The sequence below is a fragment of the Meriones unguiculatus genome, chromosome 1 (assembly GCF_030254825.1).
Source record: "Meriones unguiculatus strain TT.TT164.6M chromosome 1, Bangor_MerUng_6.1, whole genome shotgun sequence".
Lineage (NCBI taxonomy): Eukaryota > Metazoa > Chordata > Mammalia > Rodentia > Muridae > Meriones > Meriones unguiculatus.
The window spans coordinates 154461042-154479620 of record NC_083349.1 but is presented as its reverse complement, the minus strand read 5'-3'; the positions used below and the strand labels follow the sequence as shown (position 1 = coordinate 154479620).

General features: G+C 39.8%; 1 protein-coding gene across 1 annotated transcript in view; it reads right to left on the bottom strand.

Moving 5' to 3' along the window:
- Positions 1 to 18579, bottom strand: part of Sesn3 (sestrin 3) — a 57337-nt gene that overhangs the window by 18913 nt on the left and 19845 nt on the right. Inside the window, exons 2-4 of the mRNA XM_021663644.2 lie at positions 8095 to 8160; positions 5024 to 5221; positions 3117 to 3299 (exon numbers count right to left, since the gene is read on the bottom strand). Coding sequence (XP_021519319.1) covers positions 3117 to 3299; positions 5024 to 5221; positions 8095 to 8160 — 447 coding nt within the window. The remainder of the gene's footprint in view (positions 1 to 3116; positions 3300 to 5023; positions 5222 to 8094; positions 8161 to 18579) is intronic.

Genomic DNA, 18579 nt, shown 5'->3' with positions numbered 1-18579 from the left:
ACATGTCAGTGCACTTTTTCATATGCTATTTTATTTGGCCTGTACCTGAATGACAGAGCCAGAATTAAGCCTATTAAAAACAACAATGCCTTATAATGACCAATCTTGGCTGTCAACTTGACTGTACTTAAAGTCAACTATAAAGCAAGTTACTGTGTACTCCACTGAGAGATTGGATTACTTGAAGGCCTGCCCTAAAATTGGGCAGGGTCCTGAATGGAATGAAAGTAGAGGAAAGTGACCCTAGCAGTTCAAATGCATGCATATATCTTCTCTCTGCTTCTGAAGTGTGTGTGTACCCGCTGCTTTAAGCGGCTGGCTTGACTTCCCTGCAATGACTGATGGACTGCAACTTGGAATTGTAATTTACACTCAATCATTTCTCTCATAAGTTGCTTTTTTCAGGGTAACTTTCAAGGGTGAATTCCACCAACACATTCCCCAGAGACTCCTTCCTATCAGTTCTCTGTTCATTCACACAGGTAATGCTGTTCTTATCTCTATCTGAAAAAATAATCATCTTCATACAGCCACAGATGTAGACATATACTTTTCTCTTTTTCAAATTTCTCAATTTGACATACTCATATTTCATGAGGCTATACTCTTATATTAATTTTAAAACCCAGATACAGTGTACAATGTACCTAACTACTTCATTTCTGAATTGATGTCAAACTGTCATCGCCTCCCCTAGTTATTTGCTATAATGAATAGCTTCATGCTATAACTTCTTTCAAAGCCTAAAATGGATCCTCATCATCACCACTTGCCTATCCTGCACAGTACTCTTTCCTCAGACAGTGTTAAGACCTGGGTGGATGATCTGTTCTTTCAACTCAACTTTTGCTAATTTATACAATCTAATTTCCTTCCCTTTTTCTGCCTCATGCCCCTTTCCCCACACACACATTCATTAGAGTCTCATCATATAGCTCAGGCTGGCCTGGAATCTGCAATGTAGCCAAGGATGACTTTGAACTATTAACCCTCCTGTCTTCACCTCTAACTGTGGGAACTAAGAATGAGTGGCACTGTGCCTGGCTTTCCAATTTAATGTCAAATCTCTTTATTGAGATACTTTACCCCTTGGTAATTGGACACCACCTTGTGCAAGGCATAATCTTCTGTTCTGTGACACTCGTGTCAGAAGAGAAAATCCATTTGTCACCATTTTCATTTGCTTCTTAGTTTCACATATAATAACCCTAAAGCTTACACAGAAATCAGTTTTCTGGTGCAGTGCTTTGACTGTCCTGTTGTTCTGTACCATTTGTAATCTATCCTGTGTGATGAAATACGCTCATAATAAAACTTGGCACAAGCCATCTTATCCCATATGCACTTCTATAACAGTAACAACTGGGCCCAATAGTCTACAGCATGTGTTCATAAATTAAAGACTTGTATAAAATATATTTTAGATACAGTGTATAGATGCATTATAATACTAATAAAACATACAAATACAGAAGGTTAAAAAGACGAGCATACAAATACTTTGAAGCTTATCTCATGTCTTCTCTGGGGTAGCATAACTTGGGAGAAGATGGTTTTCTAAGGGTAAAATATGAATTCTGTAATGGAGCCGTAACTGGCTCACACCAGATGATCCAATTCTTCTCAGTTTTCACCAACCACCATCCATAAATCTTTACTTTGGTTTCCTGAAGTTGATGGTTACTCTTTCAACACTTAAGACTCCAGGTTCTTCTATATGAAATTGTTCTCTCACAGGAAACAGCTCATCTCTTTTTGAAAACTTCTTTTTATTCTCAGACCTAGCTCAAATGTTAGCTCTTAAAAAAAAAAACAAATAAAAAACCTTCTAAATTGGGTGGTGGTGGCACACACCTTTAATACCAACACTTGGGAGGCAGAAGTAGGTGGATCTCTGAGTTTGAGGAAAGCCTGGTCTACAGAGCAAGTTCCAGGACAGCCAGTGCTACACAGAGAAACCCTATCTCATAAAACCAAACCAAACCTAAGCAAAAAAACAAAACAAACAAACAGACAGACAAAAAAGCACCCAGACCAAAACTTCTGACCCCATCCTGCTTATCCATTCAGGTATGACTGTACTATACCCTGTCATGTGTCTCTTCCCCCTCAAACCCAAGCACATCTAAGCCCAGGCTTTCATCTTTTCAGCCCACCAAAGATTCTGGTACAGAGTAATTATGATATGACATGAGAATAAGGATCAATTCTCTGATATGACTAACCACAGAACCAGAACACAGACCTAGAACAGCGCTGTGTTTCACAGAGTCCAAAGTCATCAAAATATAATATTTAAAAAAAAAAAAAGACACAGGTTGCCTGGTTAAAAAACTGGAAACTGGGTAAATCACAAAACTGTGTAATAAAGTAAGTTTTATAGGCCTTTCTATTCATGAACAATACATATGTTTCTGCAAGTCACTGCATGTCTGAGATGAAGATGAAAGCTCCCACTGAATAATGAGCCTGTGTGAGCACTACTGGACAGCATGGCCTCTGACAGAAACACTTTTGAGGTTACAATTCTATTTTTCATCCAGACAGTAATTCCACACACTAGCTGGCAAATCACCTTTTATTTGCAAAACCATTTCTCTATGAATCTTAAATTACGAAATGTGTTAAAACTAGCAAAGAATTTACAACTCCCAGGTCTCTCCACTATATGGCATTTCCTAACTACAGGGTGCATGTTGCTGACAACAGTGGCCAGAAGCCAGGCATCCTTGATGCTAGTATACTTCCTCTATCAACTCCTTCACAACAGAAACCAACTTTCTATTGAGTCACCAATGAGTGAATCCTTGAGGAGAGTTAGCTTTCATTTGCACTTAAATGAAACTCACAGGATTTCTAATTATCTTTTCTAAATGTAATAGAGCATCTCTTATGTCTCAAGCTTCTAATATACAGTTGTTTAAAATCAAGTACATATATATATATGCATATATATATATGAGGGGCTATGAATCTGAGAGCAAGGAGGTATATGGGAGGGCTTAGAGGGAAAGGAGGGAGAAATGGTGCAACTCTAATCTCAAAAATAAAAATGAAAAATATTATACAAAGCAAAACCCCACAATCATGCATAACTCGGAACTTATCCACAGTACCTGAATGTGCTCTTTTGTGATCAGCCAGGGCCGGTGTGCCAGGAGCTTGTTAATTTCATTAAGATTTCTCAGTCTTTGTGGTACATATTCCAAGCCATTCAACCACTCAGCAATCCCTCCAGTCTTTAAAAATTCATCCACGTGCATGTTTATTAGGTAGGAACACTGGTGTCTGGCTGCAGCCTGAAACACAGAAGCAAGTTTCCTGAGAACAGTCATGAGAGGTCTTTCCACAAGTGAGTAATTTAGATGGAGCCAGGATTATTTTTAATCAGTGACTCTTTTCTCATGAAGTTCTCCTTCTTTAAAAATTTTTACCATCCATTTTTACAGATTCTTTAATCATATATGAGGCTGATTTACAGTTTTAAAAGCAAATACTTGTCACATGAAGCCAACAACTTCTTCCTGAGTCTGGTATAGATAGATCTGGAAATATCGTAGCTATTTTCAGGAAAACCACAGGCACCGTGTAAATCTGCTAAGCGGAAGATCTAGTATGGTCTACTTAAAATACAGGAATTCTCAGTGATGTGTATCCTACCGATTCAGAATTCATGTTTATGGGGGACCTCTCTTATCAGCCATAGTGACCTCAGAGACCTGCTTAGACATGACATCACTGATCTCTCCTTATGCAGTCAGTGTCAGCTGGGTGCTGTCAACGGGACAGTCATGTGAAGTACTTTTGCTCTCTTTTCTGTGGCTGCTTCTTGTAAAATAACCCTGTTTTATTCTTTCTCATCTTTGTATCCCAGCTGTCTTAGGGAGTGAACATTCCCACTCTGCTGTCAGCCTTACTGTCATTGAAAACTTCTCCTAAATTCACAATATCCATCAAGTTCATGTTAGAAAGCACAGAATGCTCCTTTTTTTTCAACTGGGTGACACACATCTTCTGAGTCCAGCGTAGCTCTACTGGCTTGGGTGACCGTGCTGCTGCCTTTTCCAAACACACAGTGTCACGGGCTCTTGTGCCCTCACCCTCTTCCCCTGTAGCTGTCTAAGCAGAGCACAGCTTATTTCTTCCTTCTTCTCTAGTGCCTCCAGCAAGCCTCTTCCTTGGCCCTCTATTTGCAGATAACACTGAGTAATTAGCCTACCTATAACAAGATCCACACTCAGAAGTGCTGGAATCCACTCAATAATTCTTCTCTTATGAAGATCTGTGACTAGTGACAACTGGTACTTCTCTCCTACCCCACCCCAGTGATCGTCCTCATGTATAAAGTGAGTAAGAAAAAGTCACAAGCAGCTTATACTGAAGAAGACCCCAAGAACAACAGCAAAACTGGCAGGGGATTATTCTGGACCCAACAACCACCTTTAATCATAAGAAACTAAATATGAAAAATAATCCTACGGACAGTTAAAGGAGAAAAACTCAGCATATTAAGTGGCTTAAAGCACTGTGAATGTATCCAAAGGATGTGGTATTAAAAAAAAAAAAAAGCAAAACAAACCAGAGGCTTCTTCAGTTATACCAATGTAACTATATTCAGCTTTACACACATGCACATGCACATACATGAACATACACACTAATGCATACATACATATATGCATATGCACACATATCATACCCCTCTGCACATGTACACAATCTCAGACACACATACATATACACACAAACATACACATGCATACATGTACACACCTCTACACACAATACACACAAACATATATGCATGCTCATCCCACAGATACACACACACACCCTACACTCACACCCCACAATATAGTCTCTCATACACACACACACACACACACACTCCACAAGACACATACACAGTATCTCACATGCACACTTACTCACATCTCTTCCCTAAACACACACCTTAGAAGGGCTACAGAGTACATGGAAGCTAGTTCATGGCAGTAGGGAATGGTGGGCAGCAAGCACCTACCATGATGGCAATGTAGTGCCTGTCTGGGAGGGGAAGGGGACCATCCATGCGCAGCATGTAGAACTGGCTCCGCAAGAAAGATTCCAGGTACTGAGTGTGCAAACTCATCACCTGTGTGATGTTGTCCAGGCGACCGGATGTAGAGTACTCTTCCACCAGAAAGTTTGTTCGTTCATCCACCGAGTTTGCTTGGACAACCTTATAACCAAGAAGCAGAGAATGCGGTGAACACTGTGATGTAAAGACAGCTTTGGTTTACATGGACTCTGCCTCTACTGAAAAATACATATTCATTTGATGCTAACAGACACTGCAATTATGCAGTTGCTCATACTAGAAACAGAAATTTAAAAAGAGAGAGTACCATTCAGTTTTGGCTCTGATACCACAATTTATTAAACAACAAATGTGAAGTTATCAAACATTAAACACACAGCTCTAAAGCTGAGGAAAGAAGCCTCCATCTGTCTTTGCAGGCGAGCATGCAGACTTCAGAGCCAGCTTGCCTGGCCATTGTTCCACAGTGTGCGGAAGGCAAATCCGGCAGCATTTGAATGCTATATTCACATGCATTTGCTGCCTACTCTTATCAACTGACAAAGAAAATTAATTTCGTGATTTTGGACAAATGTCTGATCCTCTGTTGTTTTTGCTGGTCTACAGTTTTTGTTTTCATTTTAGGTAGTTGCCTTTTTAAAAATTTTAATTTTTTTATATTAATTATACTTTATTTACTTTGTATCCCAACTGTAGTCATCTCCTTATTCCCTCCCAATCCCTCCCTCCCTCACTCCTCTCCTCCCATGCCCCTCTCCAAGTCCACTGAGAGGGGAGGTCCTCCTCCCCTTTTATCTGACCCTTGCCTATCAGGTTTCATCAGGACTGGCTGCATTGTCTTCCTCTGTGGCCTGGTCAGGCTGCTCCCCCATCAGGGGGAGGTGATCAAGGAGCCAGCCACTGAATTCATGTCAGAGACAGTCCCTGTTCCTTTTACTAGGGAACCACTTGGATACTGAGCTGCCATGGGCTACATGTGTGCAGGGGTTCTAGGTTATCTCCATGCATGGTCCTTGGTTGAAGTGGGTAGGATGATCAAACGGGACGGACATCAAACGGGAACGACAAACAGGACAGGAGCTTATCACAGAAGGCCTCTGAAAGACTCTGCTCAGCAGGGTTTCAAAGCAGATGCTGAGACTTATAACTAAACTTTGGGCAGAGTGCAAGGAATCTTATGAAAAAAGGGGGAGATAGAAAGACCTAGACAGAACAGGAGCTCCACAAGGAGAGCAACAGAAGCTAGTCTACCTTTTTAAAAAGCTTTATGAAATCTTTATTGGAGATAAGGGAACATTTGATGACTTGTGGGAAAGTGTTAATTGAAAATTAGTAAGGACACTTGCTAATTGTTATTGCTAGTTTAAGCTTATCATAGTAATTACTAAAAACAAGGCATGAGAATAGGACGTACATCCTCCATCTAGGGACCAAAGAGCTTTCTTGAAACAGATTAAATAACATGTAGCCTCATTCATCATGCTGGCTTGGCATCACACAACAAGCTGGCTGTGGCAGTGTGAGGAGATTGTTAACACCTGTTTACTCCATCACTGGCTCATTTCTTACTTGTATTTTAGAGTTATATTTCTAGACGAAAGATGCATATGCCCCTCAGTTTAGAGATAGGAAGCAGATTCTGGATTTAACTCAACCTTGTGCATCTAATTAATAGCAAAGTGGTTTTGACTAGATCTCATAAAGTCTAAAGCAATGGTCCTTTAACGACCTTCGCTATAGTTTGGAAGCTGCACTCCTCAGAGCTGGCTTCACAGTTCCTCTTACCCCTAGGGAAGTATAAATTGTACAAGAGAACTGTTTATGGATAGAGACTTTTATCTGAAAGTGAAACTAGAGAAATGCCAGTTATCCTGGCATAAATACAAAAGGCAACCTCACTTCAGTTCACTATGGAAACCTGCATACTTTCATTTGTCCATTTCCCTGTTCTGTCAATCACAGGGACTGAGCTGGTAGTCAGAAACAAACAAACAAACAAACAAACAAAAAAACAAAACAAAACAAAAAAGGATCCAAACCCCAATACAATTAGGGCTAGAATTCTTTACTGTTTTTGATTTGCTTTCTCCAGACGTTTCTTGGTTCTCACAGGACATTCACAATACGTTGCTAGATTCATATGCTGCAACAGATCCTAAAAATAGAATATCTTCAAATACATGCTGTAAAAATGCTGCAGGAAGCCATTTATATGTGTTAGGCCATCATCTCGAAAGTGTAGCCCTAGGCTATGTGACAAACAGGCACATGCAAAGCAGAGCCTCTTGTCCACTCTGCTGCCACCTCTGAGCTCTGGAGGTACACCACTATCACTTGAGGTTTTAGTTCAATGGGAAGAGGCCACGAAGGCAGGAACAGGAAGGGGAGTTCAAGGCTCCCCGCTAGTTATTTAAGACAAAGACATCTATGCACAAGCAGAATCGCACCTATGAGAAAAACTGCATCTGTGTGCACTGGGCACTTCTTAAGCTGACAAGTAAGTCCTTAACAGTGGTTCTCAGCCTCATGACAACTAAGAGGCATCTGGGGATTCACAAAGACTGCACACTTCAAGATGTACACCAACAAACTGGCACAGACCTTACTCTGTGTCACTGATAACCTCCCTGCCTGGCCGGTACCATCTTGTTAACAAACCTTCACCAAAGACATGCAATTGCTGGAGCATCAGTGGCATCCTGTCAAGCAAATGTGTAAATGAGAAGAAAGAGTCATGAAGGCATTATCTGTCTATTGTCCTTTAAAGGTGTAGTTGGAAACTCATGTTTCCTTTCAAAATATCGTGTTATACCAATTATGTGATATAAGTACTGTGAAATGAAATGCTGGTCTCTTTAAACCTGAAAATCTTCACACTTTCTTAATAAATCTGAAAAAATAAACAATTCCACATTTTTCTGACATGAATAACATGCTAAAGAAAAAAACACATCTACTTTTTCATAGGAAAAATGGATGCAATTTTAGAGTTAGTATTGACAACATAGACTTACTTCCTTCTCTGGAATAAAGGCACTTGGTCCTCTTGTCAGGGGTTGGGATACTCGGATTCTTTTATCCTGTTTGTAAAAAAAAAAAAAAAAGTTCAATGTATTGTGATGACTTTTGAAGAAAATTTGAATTGGTAGACATTTACAGACAAATACTAAAATAAGTAAGTCAAAAAAATTATATAAAATCCAAAGAAGTTTGGGGTCCAGGTCAAAGAAAACCCAGAGCGGTGCTGGCTGTGTTTATGTGAGATAAAGAGATAGACTTCTACCACATTGTGGGGGAAACTCAGTTATCCTCTATCAGAGGACTTCAGCCCACATTTTACACGCAGAAAAGCCACTAACACCCACAATACATTCATACATTAGTACACTGCTATAGGAGGATACTGTTGAAGACTAGTAATATTTTGTTTGTTCTTAAGTCTTTCTATATAAATTATGAGGGTTTAAATGAGATTGCATTCTTCTCCATGGGCAAGAGTAGATGTAGAGATCAAAGAGGCCTCTTGAACTCCTTAGCAAGAAGGAAGGGGAAAATGGTCGCTTGATCGTCTATGATAAAGGTAACACTCCAAGGTAAGAATCAGCCCTCTGAAGCCACAACATGTAATTATGGATGACAGCACGCTTTAAAAGATCACAAAGACTGAACAGGAATAGTAAGGAATATGGACATTGGGCCTATTAGAAAAGTTTGTTAAGCTTTAGATGCCACAAACTCTCCTGAGGAAGTATCTACGCTAAGGAAGTAACTCAGATGGTTCTTTATCTGACAATGACAAAGTCTCCTCTATATAACCCAGTTTCTTGGCTACAGCCTATACTAAGATCCCAAGCAATCAAATGGAAGCTAATTGGCAGTTGATGGATAGATACCTGAGTATAAAAGTTCTGTCCAAACTAAGATAAAGATAATTATAGCGCATTAACAATTTCTCAGGACTATACAGTAGAGTTACGTGAACATGATGCAATCAGAGCTGGGAGAAACAAATGCTACTCAAATGCAGAGACAAAAGGAAACAAAAGAAAAGCCCAGGGTGGGTATCAACAGAGAAACCAGTGGCGTTGCTATGGATTCCTGGAAAAAAATAAAGCTTAACCATGGCCATTTATATTCATTCTCTCTCTTTCTCCCTCCCCTCGTTAGTGGGTAACTTTAGTCTTTTTTGTTCCTTACAAATCAAAGAGCCCACCAAACACAAAATAGTTATTTAAATCCTTTAAGTCCTTTACTTCATTAGGAAGCAGTTTTAAAACAAATTGGCAAAAGTAGGCAGTTGGGTGTACAACAATGATTTCTTTGAGAGCCTAATTGGATATTGTGATAGACTGAGGAGAGGGTAAGAAAACAGACACAGCCCCAACCCTTCTGAGCCTGGCATACACTCTCCATCAACTGTCAGTGCTCTAGAGGAATGTATACATCACATGACAACTTTAAACTGCTTAAGTTTCCAAACAAGTAACACATCTAGATTACAAAATGATGACAAATAACCCTCATTTGGCTGCTCAAGTACACTGGAGAAGGGCATGTGAACTGGACTAATTTAGAATTTCTCATACTGGCATTTCTGTCTACATCGACTATAACTGTCTAGAGAATGAATTCAAAATAGTATATATATATATATATATACATATACATATATATATTCTTTTATTTCCATCTACAAATGACAACAAATAAAATGTTAAGACAGTCATGGTAGTGCACACCTGTAATCCCAGCACTTAGCAGGTTCAGGCACAGGGATCATGAGTTTGAGACTAGCTTGGGCTACATGGCCATCTTCCCAAGTGCACCCCACAGTCTGTAGAACATCATGAACTAGCGTGGGAGGAGCACCTCCTGGATAACTGATCCTTTCACATAAACAAAACATCTAAGAAGCTGATTTTAAGGGGGGAAATTTGAAGAGAAAAATGTAAGCAGAGAGACAAGTAAACACTGTAATATAAAAAAAATACATAAAACTCAGAGAAAATGTAGGAGAGTAAAACATACATACTCTTACATAGAGGTATACAAGGGGTTTCTAGAGCCAGAATGAGGTTCTACTGTTATAATTTATTTATAAAAATCTCAAGTTAATATACTCATAAACCTAATTCACCTTTAAAATTTTAAAACTGTTAGGATGCTTACAATATTATTTTCTGGAACTAGCAACATTTAAATATGAAACATGTTTTCATTGTAACACAACTGCACGCTACTAGCAATATTTAAATATGAAACATGTTTTCATTGTAACACAACTGCACGCTACTAGCAACATTTAAATATGAAACATGTTTTCATTGTAACACAACTGCACGCTCCTCCATTTTCTTTTCTCCTTACACACACACACACACACACACACACTTTACACAAACACTATATAGGTACTATACATGTATAGTATGCAATAATGTGTATATACAAATATGCCTATTGTACATTGTCCTATATGTGTGTGAGCATAGCTTTGTTTTGAGACAGGTCCTGCTGTGCTGTGCAGCACTGGCCAGCCTGAACGCCAATAGTGCAGATCAGGCTGCATCTGTAGTGATCTTCCAGCTTCTGCCTCCTCTTAGATTATAAGTATGAATCATCATCCTCCTTCAGTCATACTTGTTTTCTGTTCTCCCCTCACTCAGCCTCCACATGAACCACATGACCCACTAGGTCACCTTTTCTATATGCTGCCTGCCCTTATTTCATCACAAAGAATTATTCTCTCAAGCGAACATTCTCTTTCATGGCTTTCATTGTCATACAACAAAATTAAATCTAAACTTTGAACACTGGAGGATGAGGGAACAGGATGACAAAGGCTTTAAAGAAAAAGGAACAAAAGGTATGAATCCTTATCTTCTCTAAGTGAGGAGTGAGCTCTTCACAGTCCTTAAAACTGGTACTGGGGCATGCTAGGACATTTCTATCAGATGTGTCCAATCTTTTACAAAATGCAAAATGATTTTGTCATTTATGAAGTTCATTTGGAACTGAATGAATGAGTGACAGAAAGAAAACTCAATGTTTTCCCTAAGTTTACAATTTTATGTTTAGTAACTGTTTTGAACAGACAAGGCCCTGAGCTGCAACCCAGACACATGTGAAAAACTGAAGTGTTAAAACTAGGCTTTTGCTCCCAATACGGTTTAATGATGCTAGGCTCTACAGGCAACCACCAGCAGTGGCCCTGCTCAGACTCAGGGAGTAGTGCTGGTTCTTCATCCCAGACCTGGTTCTTCATCCCAGAACCCTGCTTTCAGACAGCGGCCAGTCCTCTGATTTTCAGTCTGTAGGTTTTGCGCATGCTACGGAAGATGTCAGCTTTCGGCTGTAGCAGCTGGCCTTGTGGAGAGCCTCTGGTAGAACCTCCAACCTAAAACCAAAGCTAGGTGCAAAATGAGGCACCGTTATTTCCTTCTGCCTGTTGTCCTCAAAGAGAGAGAGAAAAAAAAAAAGGCTAATCAAATGTGGGAACTTGAGTTATTCTATATTGAAGGGAAAATAACTTGCAGCTGTACTAAATCCAAACTTCTATTACATTTCGCCACTTATTTATATGTGTGACAGGAGTACATATGTCATGGTGCATAGGCAGAGGTCTGAGGATAATACTTGGGAGTCAGTTCCCTCCCATCATGTGAGTCCTGGTGACCAAAGTCAGGTTGGTAGACTTGACAGCAAGCACCTTACCATGTGAGCCCTCTCGTGGGCCCAGCTATACTAATTTTAGGGGTGGGGTGTCCTGGGTTCTTTTCTTTAACTATCTGTGAGAAAGTTAATGATTTATTCTTGGACTTAAAAGTCTTCTTCTATACCAGTGAATTTTACTATGGCCTTTACGTTAAGACTCTGGTTCAGTGTCTGTGAAAGCCACAGAAAGCAAACAGCCCGGAGTTTTTCTTAGCTGGACTGCCCATCATGGTAGCCTCTAGCCACATGGGCTGTTGGATTTTAAGTTGACTAGTATTAAGTGACAGACTTAAACCCTCAACTGCCTACCTACATGCCCAAGATTCAAAAGCAACAATGGCAAGTGGGTTCCAAGCCATGTGATTCTAGACCATTCCATCACAACTGAAGGTTACGCAGTACAGTAAGGCAGTACTTCACAGCATTGGCCTGACTCTGGGATGACAGAGGGGTGGGAAATGGCTGCTTTCATAGTGTTGAACCCAGCACAAGATGCACAAGTAGAAAGGTAAAAATAAAATAAAATAAGATAAAACAAAACAAAGTTATCTATAATGCTGATTCCGCTGCTGAAAAACAAAAAGGAGGATGGGGTACTTCAAGTGCTTTAGATGACAGTCAATATCTGCATATTTTAGCTACACGACTCGGTCATTTCAATCCAGAAAGAACTGTCCATAAAGCAGGAGCCATGCTTCCCGCCTGCCAGCCCTACACACTCTACAGGGCTTTATCAGGGGTCCACTCAACAGTTCTGCCAGCAAAACGGTCTCTTCTGCATGGTGCAGCAGAGAGGACCTACTAACAGAAATCAGCTGAGTTTGTGCCTGCTCAGCAATTACCTGCTCGCAAACAAAACCCTGAAAGGATAAAGTGAGATATATTTAGAAAATTAGTTATTTTGACACTTAAGAACTAAGCACGTTACCAGATCTCTTTGTATAAATTAAGACCAATAGAAAATGAAGACACTTGCAAGTTGGAAACTCTGAAAATCATGCATCTTTAAAATTAATCAGCAAATTACTTGCTCCTAAAAGGCCGATGCCAATGAGAATTAATTGCTACAGTCTAAGCTGCTAAAAGCTTTAAATGATTAAATTTAATTTTTTTACTTATTTTTCTTCAGTTTGTGTCATTAGAAAACACAAAGCAAAAACGTGTACTTGTACCCACTCATATAAAGTTGTTCTTGCACTTACTCCACAGAGAATATGAATAGCAACATGTGTGACTGATTTTATAAAAACACACACTGTTTTTTAAGCACCATCTGCTTAATGTATAAAACCATTCTAGCAAAGTGAAACCTAACCCCACAGCTTTTAAAAATAGTCTCAGATGACAGTTTAACAGTTTCAATACTTTCAACATACAACAAAACATCTGAATGACAAGACATGTGTCCTAAGTGAAGTTTCCTGTTGTGAGCATAATAAATCTGATGGTACCTGATAATGGGAGCAGTGCATTTCAGTTATTGTCTGTCCTTGTACTGACAATACTCCATTTCAGCAGAATCACTGCAGTAAGACCAAGGCTAGACCACTGGCACTATGCTAGGAAGCCATACATATGCCTGTTTCAGCTATATGAATTTCAGCTATATGACTTTGGCAGATACTAACGATATTTCAAAAGGAAAGGTCAAATAGAAAGGAACACATAAGAACTGCTTTAAAACTCAATCCAGAGCTACAGAGATGACTCAGTGGTTAAAGCACTTGATACAAAAATGTCATTTCTGGCTTTAAAGTCAAGGATACAAGAAAGAGCTATCCCTCCTTAGGCCAGGCATGTGTCAGGGCAGTCCCTGCATGTAGGTCCAGAGAGGACATTGTTTGAAGCTGTGAGTGTGAAACCTAGATTTTGTTGGAGACCCCAGGATATTAGAGATTCCAGAATCTTGGGATAAATACCTGCCAAGGAGAGCTACTAACAGTGTGCAGAAACAGTCCGAGAGAGAGAGAGAGAGAGAGAGAGAGAGAGAGAGAGAGAGAGAGAGAGAGAGAGAGAAGTATGTTGCGGTCAACAAAGCTGAAAGGATTTGGGGATCTGAACAGTGCTTTGACATCAGCATGGAGATGCTGATGCTTAGAGTATGCCCAGCTGGTTTTTCCTCACTATGCTCCATTTTGAAACGGTAATATAGATTCTGTGCCATTTTGTGTTGGCCTTTTGATTTTGATTTCATAGGGGGTTGCAAGCAAGAAATTGCCATGAGTCTCAGAAGAGACTCTGAACTGTTAAAAGAGTGTTGAGGTCGTTATAAAGTATGGGGCATTTAGAAGTTGGACTGAATGCATTTTTGCATTATGATATGTCTATAAGGCTATGGGGGCCAGGGAGTGGAATGTGATGGTTGAGTAAGAATATCCCCATAGGCTCATATATTTGAATGCTTAGTCTTCAGGGAATGGCATTTTTTAGAATTAAGAGATGTAGCCTTGTTGGGGGAAGTGTGTCACTGGGGGTGGCTTTGATGTTTTAGAAGCCTAAGCCAGGCCCAGGGGCTCTGTCTTCCTGCTGCCTATTAATTGGGATCTAGGATTCTCGGCTCCTTCTCCAGCACTATTATCTGCCTGGATGACACCATGATCTCTACCATATTGATAATGGACCAATCCTTTGAAAGTATAAGCAAGCCCCAGTGCAATGCTTTCCTTTATAAGAGTTGCTATGCTCATGGTATCTCTTCATAGCAAAAGAACAGTGACTAAGACAGAATTAAGTTTATCAAGTCTTTCTTGGCCATGTTCCAATTCTGGGCCCATAAAAGCAGTATCACAAGGTTCCTGCTACAGGGACAAAACTGAGCCTGTTTTAACAGTACATAGAGATTTTGATTCTTAAGTGGAAATCTTAAAACATCTATACTCAAGAACACTACACTTACCAACAGTATCACAGGATCTTTACCTCCACTTTTCCTAAGCCACCAGTCCCTTGCAGACTGGGATAGTGCTCTGTGTATCTCTAAGCACTGGTATGTAACAAAAATTAATGGAACTCCTTTAATGAAGTGAATTAGCTCAAAGATGCCCTAGCAGCCCTCGCCAAAGGATTGAAAGGCTAGAGTTGTGTGAAGAATCAACACATAGCCACAGACCAAGGTGAGGCTCCTAAGTTGTATGCACGCTGAACTGAGCTGCAGCTCAGTGAGCTCTCCATAGCCTAGCAATAAGAACCCTTAAATCCCTCTCATTAGATAATACAGAACTGAGGTTGTGGTGGTGCATTTCCATAATCCCATTCCTCAGAGGCTGAGTAGAAGGACTGCTCTGAGTTCAAGGCCAACCTGGGCTACATAGTTAGTTCCAGAGTCAGTTAAGTGTTTCTAGTTATAGGATCATCCTTAACAATGGTTCTGCTCAAAAATAAAATGCAGTTAGGAGACACTATACAAGAACTTAACTAATGATCAATATCCATTATTCTTATTAAGAACAACTCTGGTTTTCCACTTTAGTTTTCCATACACTATTCACTCAGTGACACAGGATATTCATTTAACACTTTTTAAAAATTATATAAACTTTATATGACAGAAGACTTTGCCCAACTGGAGGCTAACATCAAGTATCTGTGCAAATTTAAGGCAGAGTGAGACTAAGCAGGTTGGATATTCAACAAATTTCCTGATTTAAAGTATGTTTCATTTACTATGGGCTTGCTGGAATGTAGCCTATTAAAAGTCAAGAACTGCCTGGACACTGACGATGGATCACAAGCTCCTAAGCAGACGAGACTATCTGAAGGTACCCAAATCCTATACCACTAAGTGATACAAACATCCAGAGGCACAAATACTGGGCCAGATCACCTCTAAACTTCACAATAAGTACTACACTGTTAGTTCCTGAGAGCAGAACTAAACCCAGAATCACACTCATGCCCAGAGTCACGAGAGGAGACTTCCCTCCCACCTGTGACAGACCACAGGATATCACCGGTAAACTGCATCTCTGCCCTCTAGAGAGACAGCGGGTGGACTTCAGAGGGGTGCTGCTGGCCTCGCTTGAGGCAGTGTGTCCTGAGTCTGTGTCTCCTTATTCCACTCTTCACTGTCCACCCATCCTCAGATCCATCTTAAATACCAGCTCTGTGGGTCTTGCTCTCTATTCTTGCTAACTGTCAGCTCTTCTATGAATTCAAATCTATTCTTAAGATTCACAATTGCAGTTTCCTTTCCTTATAGGTAGGAAGGTAGATCACAATGTTGTCACTTCTTTCCAGCCTTATAGGGTCCCCACATCAGCAAGTCCAGCATCACAGCACAATGAAGGAAGAACAAATTCCTCAATAATTCACTGGGTTTGAATTAAGGATGGGAGTTGGCAGCCTGAGGCTGGTCTAATCCCCTTCTCTTCCTTATACAGTGTAAGAGCATACTGTCACCTTGAGGAAGCTGAAATTCTAGAAACATCAGTAGCTTAAGCTAATAAATTAAATGCAGGGCGAAGCATCAATCTACTAGTCTCCATGCACTGTTTGGATCCTCATTTACTTGTTTGCTTACATTAAACCAAACAGAACCTGCAGTTTGCCATAAATTGCCCCAAGTTCTTAGAGACCAATAATAGTTTGCATGCTGTGCCACTGATTTGGGCAGACGAAGCCTCCTCTTAAGCCTTTAAGTATTCTGAGATGAAGGGTACAAAGATACTTGTTGACTATGCTATTAAAGTTTTTGGCTAAAGTCCAAGAAAATAAGGACTTTATATAAGTCTTTGTCCCTGAGATAATGCAATTCCATAACTGCCACCTAACTCAGTGTTTCCCTATTAACATACAATGTGCTTTCCTACCACTAATTATAAGGTCCAGTTTCATAGAAGTATTACAAAAACATTTAGGCTTCTGGATTGCTTAACAATGAAACCTTACCTTAGAAAGCCTTCCTATTAAAATTACATCCCAATTAGATTTTAAAAAAACTTAAAATTGGGAGTTCTAGAAAATGAAATTCCCATTAGAGATGATTATAGCTACAGAAATTCTAGTATTCAGTAAATGCTGAGGTGTCAACCAGTCCTTCTGGAGAAGCACACAAACAAAAGTGGCAGTCCTGGCATGAAGGAGATGGAGTTCTGCATCAAGCATCTAGAGAGCAGCTTGCAGAGACAAAGCTAGAGACCTTTAGTTACTCTAGTGGGAACAGGACAATCTTTAGTTTAAAGAAATCAGGACCTAAACGAAGCACATTTGATCCCCACATACTCACAGAATGTGTAAGCATTTAGTTAGTGAAGACTAGTCATTCTTTACACACAGATTTGTCAGAAGCAGCAAGAAATGAATCATCTCCACAAACTAAAAGGTCACTTCTATACAATATCCTGGGTACACAGTTTAAGATGCTTGACCTTACCTGAAACTGTCTTAAACTTGAGCTTAATTTTTTTTTTTTTTTTTTTTTTTTTACTACTTTGAAGGACATATCTCTTAATTTTTGCCTGGAGCAGAAATAGATCCATCCTATATAAGTAAATGCCTGTGGATTTCACCTCTGTTCAAATCTGTCAATTTCTCACACTGTGGACTACAAGACTGTGCCTTAATTTTATTTGGGTAAACTCAGAATGGTTTGTAATCTGAATTAAACCCATAACTGGGCTCTGGGAGATGACTTAGTAGAAGGGGCTTGCCACCAAACCTGATCACCTGAGTTCAAGTTTGATCCCAGATAAAACATGATTATCACAGATAACTGACTTCTCTAAGTTGTCTTCTGATCTCCACACCTGCACTCTTGTGCACACATGTGCACATACACTAAAATAAGCTCCTTTAAAAATTGCTCATAACCTTTTAAATATCAGTACCTCTTTATTCTCTTAAAAAGTATGAATCTCATTCTTTATTAATTACACTTTATTCACTTTGTATCCCCCCTGTGTTTCCCTCCCTCCTCCTGTCCCAATCTCTCCCTTCCTCCACCCTCTGCATGTATGCCCCTCCCCAAGTCCACTGATAGGGGAGGTCTTAAAAAAAAGTATGAATCTCAAACTTTTTGCTTATCAGTTATATTTATCAATAACTACATAAGAAACTAAATCAAAGAATACCTGGAAAACAATTTATTAATTCACTGAAAAAATAAGAACATAGGCTAATGGTACATTTCTGTGGTAGAGGATGTGGTTAGTATCTGCCAGTCTCTGGATTCAAGCCCCAGCAACCCTTAGCCACCAAAAAAGGAACAGTGAAAATAAGACTAATAGATCCATCACATATTAACACAGGGGATTGTTTGGAAACTATAATTTAAGAAAAATTGAGGAGAATTTGCCTGACATTTGTATAAATATTTGGCTTAATTAAATACAGATGGATTCTCATGTGTACTCTGGTATTCATCTGTTGCTATAGGTCATGGTGACTGAAAATCACAGAGAGAATCTGGGATCAGAAATATTTGATTAGAAAGCAGAAGAAAGTCTTAAGTTTTTATTTATTTGCATGTATGTCGAAGGTCAACCTTGGATGCCATTCCTCGGGTCACCTTGGTTTTACAGGCAGGGTTTCTCATTGTCCTGGGACTTGCCAAGTGTGCTAGACTAGCCAGTAAGCCCAAGGCTTCCTCTGCCCCGCCTTTCCCAGTGCAAAGATTGCCAGTACACACCTATTATGCCCCAGTTTTGAGGTGGGTTTTAGAACAGTGCAGATGGAACTTTGCACTGTACTAACTGAGCTATCTCTCCAGCCCAGAATATCTTAGTGGTCCTCTTTTTACAGCTTCAGCCATTCTTTTAAAATATTCTCAAGTTTCAGGGAAGAACTTT